The sequence below is a fragment of the Leptosomus discolor genome, chromosome 7, assembly GCF_034619465.1.
Source record: "Leptosomus discolor isolate bLepDis1 chromosome 7, bLepDis1.hap2, whole genome shotgun sequence".
Classification (NCBI taxonomy): domain Eukaryota; kingdom Metazoa; phylum Chordata; class Aves; order Leptosomiformes; family Leptosomidae; genus Leptosomus; species Leptosomus discolor.
The window spans coordinates 22,066,257-22,080,843 of NC_141397.1; the positions used below are offsets into that span (position 1 = coordinate 22,066,257).

Consider the following 14,587-nt stretch of genomic DNA (forward strand, 5'->3'; position numbering starts at 1 on the left):
CGGCGGCCCTCGCACTGCGCAGGCGCAGGGAGGGGCCGAGACGGCGGGGGCGGGGTGAGACATGGGAGGGCGAGGAAGGCGCGCACGCCGCCGGGGGGATGGGCGGGAGGGGCGGTTCCGCGTCGTTTCGCGACCCCGCGTGACGTGTCGCGGTCGGCCCGTTGGCGGCGCTGCTGAGCGGGGCCCGGGTTTGGCTGAGGGCGCGGGGCCCAGATGCGGGGGGTGCGCCGGGGCTCGTCGGGCCTTGGCGGGCGGTGAGCGGGAGGGGCCTCCGCTCCGGTCCGGGGGTCGTCGCTGCCTTAGGAGAGGGCAGGAAAGGCTGCTTCCCTGGTCCCGGCACCCCCGGCATCCGGCACCTACTCTCCAAAAAGCCCCGAAGTCCATCAAGGGGACTCCCTTGGAATAGGCCTGGGGTCTTGGTGCTGCCAGCTGCTGCTGGGGGGCGGTAGGGGCAATGCCACGGCTGCCAGCGCCTGGGAGAGGCTGGAAGGGTCGGCACCCCGTTTCCATCCAAGTTTCAATCCTTATTTTGCCGAAGGAAATGCAGCAGGGAATGTATTTTTATTCTTGTAACTTCCAAGCTATGGGATGCATTTTTATTCTTATAACTTCCAAGCTATCCATTTCCAAGAACGTCAAATGCTCTCCTTCCAGATGGCTGGAATCAGGACAACATGAGCTCGTGCAAAACTTGTGCAGGAACTAAAACCTCACTTCTCCCATGTCACACAACCCTAAGCCGTTAAGAGGTGACCATGCCCACTCATCCGATGGACTTCCATTCTCAGTGTTTCCTAAGGCTGGCTGCTGTTTGCATAATGCTGATGCTGCCCGTAGTGGGAGTAGTCATTTCAATAGAAGATGCTCTTGGGAAAATAAATACTTCGAAAGTGGAAAGCACCAAAAGTATTGCAGGGGTAGTGAATGTTCGGTGGCATGAAACCTTGCAGTGTGGCCGCATGATGGCATCATAACCCTGAGAACTGAAGTGTGTGCACCAGTCTGCTGTAACTTGGATGTTAGCTCTTCGGTCACTAGGGTGGATCCTAAACACACTAACAATTCTTTTGTATGCTTATTTATTGTAAAAACACTTGATAGTAATCTTCTAGAATCAGAGTGAATTGTGCAAGGTAGTACTTTTTTCTGTAAAAATAAACAAAACCAAATGTAATGAAAACCAAAAATAGCATATATATTATTAGATTATTAGTGGCAAGTGGTTAAGAACACTAGAGTTATCTTGATGGTCCTGTGTTATTTGATGATGCTGATTCTTTGTCCACTTGTAAAACCCTGAATTTGTCCTTCCTATTCTTTCAGCATCATTGCAACCTGTTATGAAGAGGAATTTCACTTCCTTTTTAATTCTTCTGGGCTATTCTAAAAAAAACAGGGGGGCAGGGGGGAAATGATCAAGAAGTCTAACACACTTTAGTTAACAAACTTTAATGGATTGTATCATACAAAATATCATTACAATCTATTGGCAGAGTCCTTAATTGAATGCACCAGCAGTGCTACCAAATACTGTGTTTTCTATTATCTCCTTGAATGTGGATCACAGTTCACTGCAGTAGCTGAAATCTGGCTTGTTCTCATTCACTGAAGTGTGGTCCCTTCTCAGTGAAGTGGTAGAAACTCTTGATAAGCTGCTGATCCAGTGGGCCACCAGTCTCTTTAAGTTCTGCCTCTTTCCTTCGAAAGCTGCTTGTTGCTTGGAAAGATCCGTGTCGTAGGAAAGAACACTGCAAAGGATCGGGCTGCTCTTGGACCTGCCTCTCAGAAAGCTTGTCAGCATGCTCATGCGCATTTGGTAGTTGTACTTTGCTCCTGCAGGGCTGGTCAAGACACATACCCTGCCTGGCACCAGAGCACTCCAGAGAAAGGAACTTCTCAAAGGCAAGGTGATTTAGAGGCCAAATTAAAGTTCTTGTCAAGAGCATAATAAAGTATAAAAATATCTTCATAAAGGTATTCTAGAAGGAAAAAAAACCACCAGCCTATCTAGAAGTTACTGCATGTAACTGTTCCTGTCTCCTTAAAAAATAAATGCATATATTTGTCATTTTATGCTGAAAATACCCAATTTCTGCTTATACTGATATAGTTACCCATTTTAAAAGCATAAACAAGGCCCAGAAAGGACCTGATGCACAGGGTCTTAAAAAAGAGTATGCAGCTGAAAATCTTGTGAATTAGAAGGTGTAGTATACTTTTGTTATGCTTCCTATATGGATGTAGTCCAAAAGCAGTGCTTAATATGACAAAACTGAGTAACTTAAAACAAGTGGTTTGATAAGCAAAGATTTCCCTATTTCACTTCCTACTTTCACAAGCACTCGGCAATGTAAAATCTCTTTGGGGCTGCTTGAAACATTTGCTTTTTCAAAATATTATTTAAAAGGTGATCTAGAGGAGTTGGGAAACAGAAATTGCCATGCTGGATAAGGACAGCGATCAAAATGTTCCAATTTCTTCTGTCCTGAGTTGTCCAAAAGCATGTCTTAAGGGAAATACAAAAAATGCTAGAAAGGACAACTTGGCCTAAAACAGTTAATAGTGTGATTATGGTATGATCTTAAGCACGTGAGTATCCCCATATTTATTTGATCTTGTTTTTGTGTTCATGTGTTTTGCAGGATATGGGCTTTAAGGGGAAGCCCAGTCACATTTGACCATCAGTCTTACTAATGACAGAAGCCTTTGCTTTCTGTAAAACTTCTAAATGGCAGAAGAAAACATCGTCCTAGCCCCCAAATCATACCTGCTTCTGAAACAAAGAGAAGATGCTCTGTGCCCTTGACTCTGTAGAACAGTGCATATTTTTACTTATTTGTATGTTTTGATAACTTAAATGTCTATAGCGTATGCTTATCTCTACGAACATCTGGGTCAGCCACGTTCAGAAATCATTTTCACACCTCTAATGCTGTTGTGGCTTTGCAGCTATAACAACTGCCTTCATTTCATATTTTAAAGTTTTTCTCTTATGTAGGCTAAAAAAATGGCAAGCAAAATCACTGCACTAAAAAGCTAAAACCCTGTTGACTCATTGTCCACATTTGACCTGACCTGGTTAAAGCTCCATGTGCAATACTTTATTTTTAAGGTATTGTAAACACATTGATTTTCTGATCACTGATCGGTCATTATATTAGCTTTTTAGTACCAATAGCATATAAACCAACAGTTGATTGAAAGAGAGCCTTCTGAAATATCAAACTCAAGTCACTTAGATATCAACCCCTAGCAGTTAAAGTTATTATGAGAAGTATCCAAGATGTTGGTATTCAACCATGCGCAAAGGAAAATATACCTTGAAATATCAGAGTCTCTTCTAAACGTATAAAATTGCCCCATACCACTTGTAAAGCTTCTGTATCAGAGACCTCAGTAATGTAGCATTATTTACAGAGATACAGAACCCAGCTAGTAAAAGATGTGACTGAGACTGAGATTAATTGAGTGAGATATCTTGTGTAAGCTACAGTCAAGAGATATTTCCAAAGAACCAGTGTAAGTTTCTAACCACTCCAAAAAATCAGTTTATGAGTCTGCTAGATTAGGCCCTCAGCTTTTCTGTGGTTTTGGGCCCTATAGTACAAAAATATGCTTTTACTTACACAAGAAAAGAGAACACTTTTTTTCCCTACAGAATCCCGCATTAGCATATCTAGGTAGCTAATTCGATACAGCCTTTTCACTTATGTACAAATACTCAAATGCGTGAACAAATACAAGTTTTGGTGAGTATGTATTCTGTGATCTTTTGCAGCTGCCTTAGAGCCAATAGCCAGGACAGATTCTTTCATCACAGACTTGACTTCACAAAAGTCAATTCCACTTCTTTACTAGAGACAAATTACAGTGCAGCAGAAACTTCTTGTTCTCCAGTAGATTGTGTGTAGGTGGAGCTAGCCCGTTCAGCTGTGTCAACATAGAAAACGGGACAGTATTTAGAGAAGTGGAATGCAATCTGCTTTCGGAAAAAGCTACGAAGATACTTCCTAAATTTTTCTCCAGCGAAGGCATAAATTACAGGATTGATACAACAGTGGACCATAGAGATTGTTTCTGTAACTTGAGTTGCTTTGTGCAGTTGACCACTGCCTTCACAAGTAGTGATGGAAAATGTACCTTGAAAATCACGCAAGAGAATGCAAATGTTGTATGGTGCCCAGAAAAAAAAATAGACAATCATGATGATAAAAATAAGCCTGACTGCTTTATGTTTCTTCTCATTCCTACATTGCAGTAATGTCTTTATAATTTGTGTGTAGCTGCAGATCATAATTAACATAGGAATAACAAGTCCCAGGATATTCATTTTTAAGGTCAGGAATTGCTTCCATGCATTTCGCTGCTCTGATGGATAATGAGCACTGCAAGTATAACGTGAATTTTCTTTTTGAGTTTTGTGAAATGCTATCCCAGGGGCAGAAGCCAAAAGAGCAACAGCCCAAGTGACAGCGCTGGTGAAGATGCCATAGGTAACTGTCCTAGCTTTTAAAGCAAACACGGCATGCACTATGGCCAGATACCTGTCTAGGGTCAACAAGATTATGAAAAAGATGCCACTGTAGAAGCCAAGGAGGTAGACACCTGAGAGAATTCTACACAGCGCCTCCCCAAAAATCCAGTCATGAACAGCATAATAAGCCCAAAAAGGGAGAGAAAATATAAACAGCAAATCCGAAATCGCCAAATTGAGCAGGTAGATGTCAGTCATACTCTTCAATCTCTTGTATTTTACCAGGATAAGAACAACGAGCATGTTGCCCGTGAGGCCAAATATCACCACCAAAGAATAAAGTGGTGGCAAAAGTTTTGCTGCAAAGTGCTTTTCCTCAGTTCCTGGGCATGGCGTTGAATCGCTGTAGTCAAATTCTGTTGTCAGTGGCCAGTTGGCCAAGTCTACGGTATGGTTTTCCATGGTGCGTTGATCTGAAAAGGAAGAAAAGGATGTTAAACTAGAGGAAACTCCAAGCATGGTGCAGGGAGTGAAACACGCTGATGACCTCATCTGGCATGCTTTTTGCTGTTGAGCACATAAGCACTACTACGTCAAGGTGTGGAAGAGAATGAAATTGCAGAGCTCTCAGGAAACCCATCTATGTGCCTGTGAAGTCACGTTGCTGCATGTTGGAAGTGTGCTGCGTGTGATGCCCTACGTGTCATGTCCTACGTGTATGCTGTCTGGTGTGGTTTTCCTCCTCCTAAGAGCCTGTCAGCTGCCTGACCCAACCAGAAGCAGAGGAATGATGAATTTAATCCGAGCAGTGGGTAGTTCGGAGCTGCTGTGCTGAGCAGTGGCTTTCCAAAGGGGCGGAGAGAGCCAGCGAGGCAGCAACAGGAAAGCACAGCAGCTGGCATGCTGAGCGTAGCCGTGCTTCTCCTTGGGACCTGGCCACCTTCCCATCGTGCCAGCCTGTACTGCAGCCCTCACCCAAGGAGGACCAGGCACTGGCAAGGTGTAAACCAGTGCCTGCAAAGGTGCTGTGAGGTGGGTGAAACATGAGTGACTGTTGCTTGTTTGGGTTGTTTGAGGCTTGCTGGGAGCCTTAATGCCTGTGGGAACCAGGTCACTGGAGGTGTAGAGATGACCTTTGCACAGTACTTAACATACCCACCTGGTGGACCTGCGGTCCTGGGTGATGCAGAGCAGGAAAGCGGCAGCGTTGGTCTGGCTTACAATGGGAAACGCTGTGTCCTTTACGGAGCCTGTGTCAGGCCTAGGCCATGGAAGCGTGCTGGTCAAAGGTAGGTCTGGAATGAAAATGGTGCGCAGTCCTGGAGAAAGAACAGATAGGGAAACACCTTGGCAAATGGCATAAAAGATGACTGTTGCTGTCAGCGAGGCCTATAACGCCTGTATCTGTTGTGGCATCTTCTTGTCAATTGAAGGACCTCCCCAGTGCTCGAGGATGAAAGAAGTTTTGATTCCTTGTTTCAGCAGCTGTTTAGCAGCTGTGATTCAGGAGCTCCAAAGTTCAGGCTGGCTAAGTGTCTTGGAGGGGGCACAAAGGCGAAAGGCAGATATGTCCATTGCTATGAGCGTGCACTAACAGTTCTTCATGTGTAGCGGTTGTTCGGTATCGTCCTTCATCCTTTGTTAGTCAGCGCTTCCAGTGAGGCGACAGAGTAACTGAGGAAGTGCAAGGCAACTCTGTCCCTTCAGTTTTGATTTGGGGGCTGTTGGAGGGAGTGGGCTTCCCTTGCAAGAAGGACTCATAGCCTGGGAGGTGAGTGGTGCAGCAGGGCTGTGAAAGCCCTCAGGCAAGTTCTGTTATAGTGGGAGCAGCTAAAGCGTGGCTCCTTTGATGTCAGCCCTGCCTGTTGCCAAACCCTCCCCCTTTCCCAAGTCCCTGGTAGGACTGTGAGCCAGATGCAGAAGCATAGCTTTGAGTGATTTGGTCTCTGAAAAGTCGGGGAGGTCTGCTTTGTCACAGACCCGTGGAGAAAATGGAAGAATTCATGTGTGTCCCGTGAGGAGCCGGGAAGAGGATTTTGTGAAGACGGGTGTCAAAGGGACCAAATGTGCTTCCTGGTCGCTTAGTGGGGAAGTGAAATCGATGCATTTGGCAGCCACTCAAATAGAGCTACTTGCTGTCTGGCAAAGGGCTGCTCTTTCTTCCTGTGTCACCGTGACTGCTTTTCTCAGGCACTTCATGGCAGATTGGTGGCTGTTCACAGCAGGTTGATGGTTTTGAAATCTGCATTTTCCTGGCAATTTGATGCCTTGATAAAGGCAATTTGATGTTGTCTTGACAAAGGCAACAGGCTGGTCCCCCCGCAGAAGACGTCAGGTAGTGCATCTGCCCCAACTTGCTCTGTGATCTCTGACCACCCATGTAGCACCGCAATGTTTGCTCCTTTCCTGCTTACAGCCCTGCCGTGCACTTTTTCCATTGGGGAGGTCTAAGGTCTACTGTGTGTGACTGCAGATGCTTTTGCCGAGACCACACTCTCAAAACCACGATTTCATTCTCTCTGCGCCTGAATTCTGCAAGACTAAATGTAACTGAAGAAACTCAGCCTGTGGCTGGAGTGACACAGAGGCAGGCCCCTAGTCTGCTCTTTGTAGAAGCTCATAGAGGTTTTTTTACAGCCTATGAAATCCCTGAAATGTCTCCTTGTGTCTCCCTAGACAAAACTGTCCAGGTGAAAGGACTATTTTCTGCCGTAAGCATAGATTGCTCAAAATGCTAATGTCCTTCTCTTAATTTGAGTCAAAGCAGTTAACTTAGCTAAACGTAAGCTGAGGTCTTGGGGAAGGAACTGGTTGCTATGTCTTTTACCACTTTCCTGTGGCCTTAAAAATGAGGGTCTGAGTCTCTCCTGACCTGCTAGCTCCTGATGGAGGTTCTTATGCTGCACAGTGCAGATATGAATCTGCCCAAAAAGGAGGAAGTTTTACTGGAGCAAAATCTGCACCTTGTAAACAAAAAGAGGTGCTGCTTTTGCAAACCTTTACCCGCTCCCCTTCCCCAAGTTCTTCCTGAGTCTGGCTGTCAACTCTGTTCCTAACAATATCAAGAATGAGAACAACCATGTTCAGACATTACTTTGGCATGTTGAGTATGGCATGAAGTTTTCTTCTGGAGAAAAAAGAATAAGAGAAAATTGACAAGATTTAATGGTTTGGGTCTCATCTTTGCCTAGATACAATTTCTTGGGGAGAAAATATGTGTTGTCAAACTCCTCAGAGATCGGCTTTCAGGAAGCCCTGGCAATCTCTGTGAAACAGGTTTTTTCCACAGCTGTACTAACTACATAGTTATTACAGTACTGAGATAATGGTTTTGTGGTAAAGGAAGTGGCTGTGGCTCAGGTGTATTAACAGTAAATAAGTTGATTTTAAAGTATCTAAGCATTTTTATTTCTCAAATACTTTCAGCAACACTTTTAGAAAAAAAAACACCTTTATAAAATACTCTTTGGTCCAAAACATTAACTAGTTTATTTCAAAACATGGCAAGACTTGGGCACTGTGCAAATTTTAATATTTCTTTCTGCTAGACCTGCTAGATCTATGTTGTATGCACTGACAGTGCAAGTCCCTGGTCCTGAGTATAGCTAAATATCCCCATTTCTGATGTGTCCATGCTGTCTACTGGGATTATGGGATGAGGGACTGGCTGCAACACAGTGCCAGATCAAGCATGTTCTGTCTTGATCATTTTGCACCTGCATAAATGCTCATGCATAAATGTAGCATGAAAAACACCTGGGTCATAAACCCAGAGTGGGATTTTACGAGTATGTGATTGATAGGATTCATGCAAATATTGTTGCAAAATGCTGCCTTGATATTATTGCCATAATTCTTTCCATGGCAGCCCCTTCTTCCTGCTAACTGCTGTCTCAATGCCTTCCCTCCTTTTCCTCTGCCTTCTTGGAATGACAACCACATCTTCCCTTCATTTTCTTCCTTTCAACCCTTTTTGCATGCTTAAATTATGGTCTCTCCTCTGCATGGTTCCTTCCGCTGACTGAGCCCCATTCCTTTAGCCTAGTTTTTGCTACAGAAGCCTCTCTCTGCAGAAGTACTTTACTACCCTGAATCGTGTATGGTATCCAGCACATACTGGCAATAGATACTACAGATACTAATTTGAAAACCAGAAGAAGTAATTGTAAGTGGTTTTGTGCTTTATCCTATAATCTCACTCTTTTAGGAAACAGTGTTGGCCACTGGCTAGAATGCTTCACTGGGTTAATTGGCCTGGGTTGTTTACCTAATTAGAGATATCTGACTGGATTTCTGTTTCTTGATTATCAGGAAAAAACCCCAAAGATAATCGTGGAAGATCTCTGAAGAAAGGATATTTCCAAAAGAGGTGTATATTATTTTGAATACAGTTTAGATAAATGCAATATTTCTATAAATCTGCGATCTGATATAAAATTCGGTTGCTCTGGTTGAGACTAGCATTCATGCAGTTTTCAAGAGAAAAGCTCTCCATAGAAAAGCTGAGCAAACTCATGTCACTCTTTCATGATGAGTTTCAGTTCAGAGCTCTGGTTTTAGGGGGGCAAGGGTTTTATTAAAGTGAGTTTCAGTTCATTTGCACAGTGCTGTAAAATGGTAACAATTAAAAAGGTGTAGTAAACAGAGGTAAAAAGCTAAGCTATGCTGCACGTAAACAGGTTCCATGGGACAGAGTGTTTAAAATACATCAGTTTTTCTGTAGTCATCCTGTGAGAAGAATAAGTACTCTTGACTCAAATAAGCTGTTTTGCCTTTGCAGTAACAGTTTTAAAATCCAGATTTCCATCATTATATATCATCTTCAGAGAAAGAATCAGGGAGCTATACTTCACTATAGTTCTTACTCAAATCAATCTCTAGAGGTTTAGTTCTTTGCTTACCTGTATCCTCTGCTCAAGTGTTCTAGTGGCCCTGTGTTTTAAAAATAGTGTATTTTGTTTAACATATCCTCTGTGTGTCCCCAGGATAATTTTTAAAGATGAGTACACTGGCAAGATTCCACAAGTATTTTTCAGCTCAGGCATTAGACTACCTAAGCAACTACTAAATGTTAAAAAAACAAAAGAAGCAAAGATGACTTACCATATATCTTATGGTGCAAGTGATGGCTTGGATTATTACATCAAGAGTAGGACTAAATCGATTTGTCAGTCACGAGAAGAAGGTCAAAACCACCTCTTCCTGCATGAAGGAGGATGTATCAGTTTGAAAGCTTCTAGCAAACAAATCTGTTTTCATTTAAAAAAAATCAAGGAGCAGTTCTCTTTTTTCTAAAAAAGGATCATCAGATGTTACTTTTCTAACTCTGTGAGACGTGCAGAGATGTTGAAATTGTGGAGGATCCTCCTAGGAGCTGAACTCAAGGTTTCACAACCCACAGCTGTAGTTGTAGAAAAAGGTTTTTATATAGTTGTTTTCTCTTTTTCATTTAGCTAACCTCTTTGAATCAAGAATGGTTCACATGAGGTTCATCCCTTTACATTTGTCAATCATTAATTTTCTTTAATTTTTGTCTCTGAACAAGAAATGGAGCTTTTGAATAAAGCTTACAGTTTCATTCAGAATTACCTGCACTTTCTGTTGGCTTGCTCTGAGTTGCAGTCCTTATATTTTAGGAGATTTGATCGATTCTGGTTTTCTCTAACGTGGTCTTTTGGACTATGTTGTTTGTTTTAATACCTCTCGTAAGACTATGACTTAATCTATATAGCTAGCCTGACTTTCTTTTGAAACAACAGTGTTACTTTTTGGAATAGAGCTTCGGAAAATCCTGATAGAATCTGATTTCTTATCAACTTATTTCCTTGTGGCTTATTCCTGTGACTTTTAGAGTTAAACTGAAGCTGCACTGTGAGCAGCTTTTTAGATCGTTTTTAGACATCAAAGAAACCACACAAGAGGTAGGAAACATACAGAGAAAGCAAGAAAGAGACGGTGCCTTATCAGATGCCTGGGAACCCCTGAGAAAGAAACCTTGAGAAGATACTTAATAAGGTACAACCCCCTGCATCCCCTTGACAGCTCTTTGGAGGGTTCTGGAGTATCTCATCCTATCAACCTAGTGAAGGCACTACAGGGATGTCTTTCCTGCACTCGGTCCTTAGTATCTTAAAGAGATTTTAAATTGCCAAAAGCCCAAGTAAGATGTCTTGCTTTGGATGCCATCGTTCCTTAACAGAACTCAAGGGAATCCCAGCTTCTGAGTTACATCTCATATTTGGGAGGAGACAGTAAAACGCAAAAATCTCAGCCTGTCAAGCCCTCTTTGCATGATGAACTAATCAAGGTCTTTATTCCATAGGATCAATAGATTTTTCTCTTCCTTTCCTAATCATCTGTTTCAAAGAGCTCTCTAAGGGCTGGAATCTCAGTGCCAAAATTAAGGGCCACTGTCGGGTATTCTAAGGGTGTGTTCACACTACCTTATTTGATGGACTATATTAGACCCCCTATAGAGTCAGTGGAAAGAGCTGCTTCTAAAAGTGTTTCTACTACACCTAAATCAAGCTCCTAATTGCTAACAAAAAACTGCACTTTTCTCATGAATTCTTGTAATTCTCAAACAAGATATTGTATCAGATCAATTTTTAAATGTCTAATTCCTAAACAGTCTCCATATTGAAACTAACAGACATTTTAAGGATTTCTTCTGAAGCCTGCTTCATTGTTCACTGTTTGTTACATGTTACTGAACCTACTAGAGACTCTAAAATCTTTCATAATCTCACACTATATGAACAGGGGAAACAGTCTCAAACCTGTTGTTGGACTTGCCCGTTTCTCACCAAGCTTTTCATTCTGAAATATGCTCTCAAAAAATTGGTCTCAAACATTTGAACTAAAAACAACTTAAAACTAAGACCTGTGGTAGGTTGGTCTTCAGAAATAGTCCCTTGTTCCCACAGAGTCATTTGCTTTATTACTCTGTTTGGTTTTGTTGCCTATAGCTTTTCATTTTCATAGCTCAGTCTGATCAGCAAGCATAGCTGGGTATTTCATTTACTGATCAGCACTGTAAGATCACAGAGGGTGTTGCACACCAACAGAGGGCCTCTGCCACTCACGGTTATAGCAGCTGACTGAGGGGAATGGTTTTGGTTTGCTTACCAGCTGGGTCTAACAGCTGGATGAAAGACTCCTCACAGAGGGAGTGTGAATAGGTATGACACTTGGCAGCCCAAATACAGGGACATACTCTGGCAGCAGGCACCTGGACTATGACTTTATTATCAGCACCTACATGGTATGTTCAATTAGCTCTACATCTGCTGCAGATAAGCAGAGCTGCTGGGAAGTCAGATTGGAGCAGGTCTTGCACGTGGCTGCAGGCCGGTTCAGGCCCCTTGTGCTGTTTGCTGGGCAGTGGGGTGCTGGTGGTGCGTTGTTCACCAATGCTGTTAGAACAAGGTCTTTATTTTATCTCCTTCTCTGCTCCCCTACTCCCCTCAGTCACTCTTGATGGGCCTCTGCAGGACTAAACCTCCGATCCAGTCAGAAGCTCCGTCACACCGGACGGGGACTGGCTGTCTTGCTGCTGCATCACTGCCTCCTCTCTGCTGCCTTCAGATTGCCTCTGTCTAGTGTGTGTGCCAACACTGAGGTATGGACAATGCAAGTAGCATATCCATTTTTACAAGACAGATCTTTTCAGCTTTTCTCAATCCCTTGCCCAGCATCTCTCTGAAAAAGTGCACTGCTTCTTGGCATGATCTACAGCAGATTTTAAGAATCTTTGCCTACAAGTGAACCTTGTAATTTTACAAAAAATGGAAACTATTGTTCAATAATAAAAGGAATAATACAGTGGGTTGATATAGCTTGGAATTTTACCTATTATGGTTTAACTTTCAGAGATGAGTAGGAGTTATGTTTAGTGGTGTGACACTCATTCCCTCCATAAAGACATTACTGGAATGGTTGTGGGTTTCATTCCTTATCTGTGGGGCTCAAGTTGATGTACTCAGCAAGTATGTGGCCATGCACACTGTCAAATCAAACTGCATTTGTCAGTCTCTTGTATCCAGTGACTGATTATATGTTTCATCTTCATAGTAATCAGGCCATCACACTGAGTATCTAAGTGATACGACACTCCCACAAGAAGATGTCATCATTTATGTGAAGTCCACACCACTTCTACTAGGATACATACCAGATGCTCACATACCAGTGTGACATACAAATGTCATCAAGCAGAATTATGGGTACATAAATTTGAAAGTGCATCTAACAGTTTCCATTCAGTTTATTACAAACTTGCACCACCTGAAAAAGACTGGGGAAAAAAAAGGCTTAGGACAGAATGGCAGATACCTCTCTTAGAGATATCCAATATGATAGTGCACAACACTCTTATCACAGTCTATAACTACAGCAAAGCAGATCATCCTTTTCATCTGGAGAAAAGATGTAATGAAGACATGTGAACACAGACTGGATGCATTTCTTTTTCTGCTGGTTACCCCAATTATATCTCATGTTGTTACTTGTTATATTCACAAAATCCATGTCCAAATTAGGTTATTATTAATATGTGTTTTATGTCATCAGTAATAGTTAAATGTCTGTCTTGAAGAGGCTGCATAAAGATATCCAGCTAAAACTACTTTGCTGCTTAGGGTTTTTTTTCTTGTCATCCTTTCCTTTCAGGCTCTCAGGTTCTTGTGACTGATCTTTTGCTGCCACCATACAATCACACCCAATCGTGCATCTGTGAGGTGTATTCTTTTGAGGAAAACGGGGGGAAAAAATTATGTACCACAACCTAAGATTTCTGTCATGGAGACTAGTAAAAAAAAAAACCAAACAACAAAACATTTTACACATTTCACAGATTCAACGAAGCTGGATTACAAAAAACAAACTTTGGAAGACACAAGCATTTCTAATCTGGATTAACACTACCTCTTCACATGGTTGTTTACTGGCAGTAAGGTCAAGGGGGTTTCCCCCCTATTATTCTTCTGTTTTCTGTTTGTTTCTCTCTTGCAAATCTTGCATGTACGTAATTATTTTTTGCAGTACTTTAATTCCATTTTCATGGTATAATTTTGTTTTGGCTTTCCCCAAGCTGCTGTTACTGAACTACCTGTGTTTCCTCCTGCATCAAGGAGGAAGAGACTGTTGCTTCCTTCTACCATTTTTATCCAGGCTTCTGATATATGCTGCACTGTTTTATATATAAGGGGTTATCATAGTACAGTAGATTTTCGTTTTGGGCCGTAACTGTGCATTTCACAATTTCTTAGCTCTCAGAATCTCATTTTTACTTTGGCCTTTAATTCTCATACTTTGCTGTTTTCAGGTACATTTATACTACATAAGGTCTAGGTCTAGAAGTGCTGTTTGGGGCTATCTATCTCAACTGTGAATTCAAAATACTCCTCAGTGTACATGTAAATCCTGGACCTTTGATCAGGCAGGCTGGGAAAATGGCACACCAAATCTCTTCCCAGTGAAAACTAGGTCACAGAAGGGATGGATAGAGTCTGTACAATGACAAGGCATGTGCCAGGACCCAGGAACCTTTGGGTGCCAAAGGGTAGATGTAGTCTGGAGTTGTCCATACCTCATGATAGCATCCCTGCAAGTTATGCCCAAAAGGCTCCTTTACTTCCATCAACTTGGCTTCCATTCCATTCAAAAAATCTAGTATCAGGATAGGTTGTGTTTTTAGTCCTATATGTTTAGCATCCTACTGGCACAACCTTGTAGACGGTTCTGCAAAGCTGGTCATCAGTTGAAGGTTTGTGCAGTTTTGCACATTGGCCTGTGTATCTGATAATGCTGCCCTCCCCTAGTTCAGTGCTGTGTCCCCACGTTCCCAGGATCAGTCATTTCAGACTTAAAACACTCTGAGATTGCTGTCACTGTCACAGGAATTACAAAACCACTTGGCAGTTATACAAACTTACACAACATTTATTTTCCCTACCATTCCATTTTCTGAATGAAATACAGCCCCTAATAGGCAAGTGTCACCAGAATATGGGTACAAAACAATGCCTTCACCCCTTATTTCTAGACAAACAGCCTTCTTTGGTTTGGCCTAAATATACCAGAATTTGCTGGGTTTGTTTTGTTTGATAGCTT

At 42.4% G+C, this 14,587-nt stretch overlaps 1 protein-coding gene across 1 annotated transcript; it reads right to left on the minus strand.

The window, feature by feature from the left end:
- Nucleotides 1-3,750: 3,750 nt before the first annotated feature.
- On the minus strand, nucleotides 3,751-5,681 carry LOC104347166 (C-C chemokine receptor type 5). Its single transcript, XM_086467985.1, has 2 exons — nucleotides 5,634-5,681; nucleotides 3,751-4,947 (listed from the first exon to the last, which is right to left on the minus strand). The coding sequence occupies exon 2, from the start codon at nucleotides 4,934-4,936 to the stop codon at nucleotides 3,866-3,868; it is 1,071 nt and encodes a 356-aa protein (XP_086324111.1). The 5' UTR covers nucleotides 4,937-4,947; nucleotides 5,634-5,681; the 3' UTR covers nucleotides 3,751-3,865.
- Nucleotides 5,682-14,587: the final 8,906 nt, after the last annotated feature.

What these genes read in the sequence shown, in the direction of transcription:
- LOC104347166 (XM_086467985.1), bottom strand. Translation starts at nt 4,936, where the DNA reads ATGGAAAACCATACCGTAGACTTGGCCAACTGGCCACTGACAACAGAA.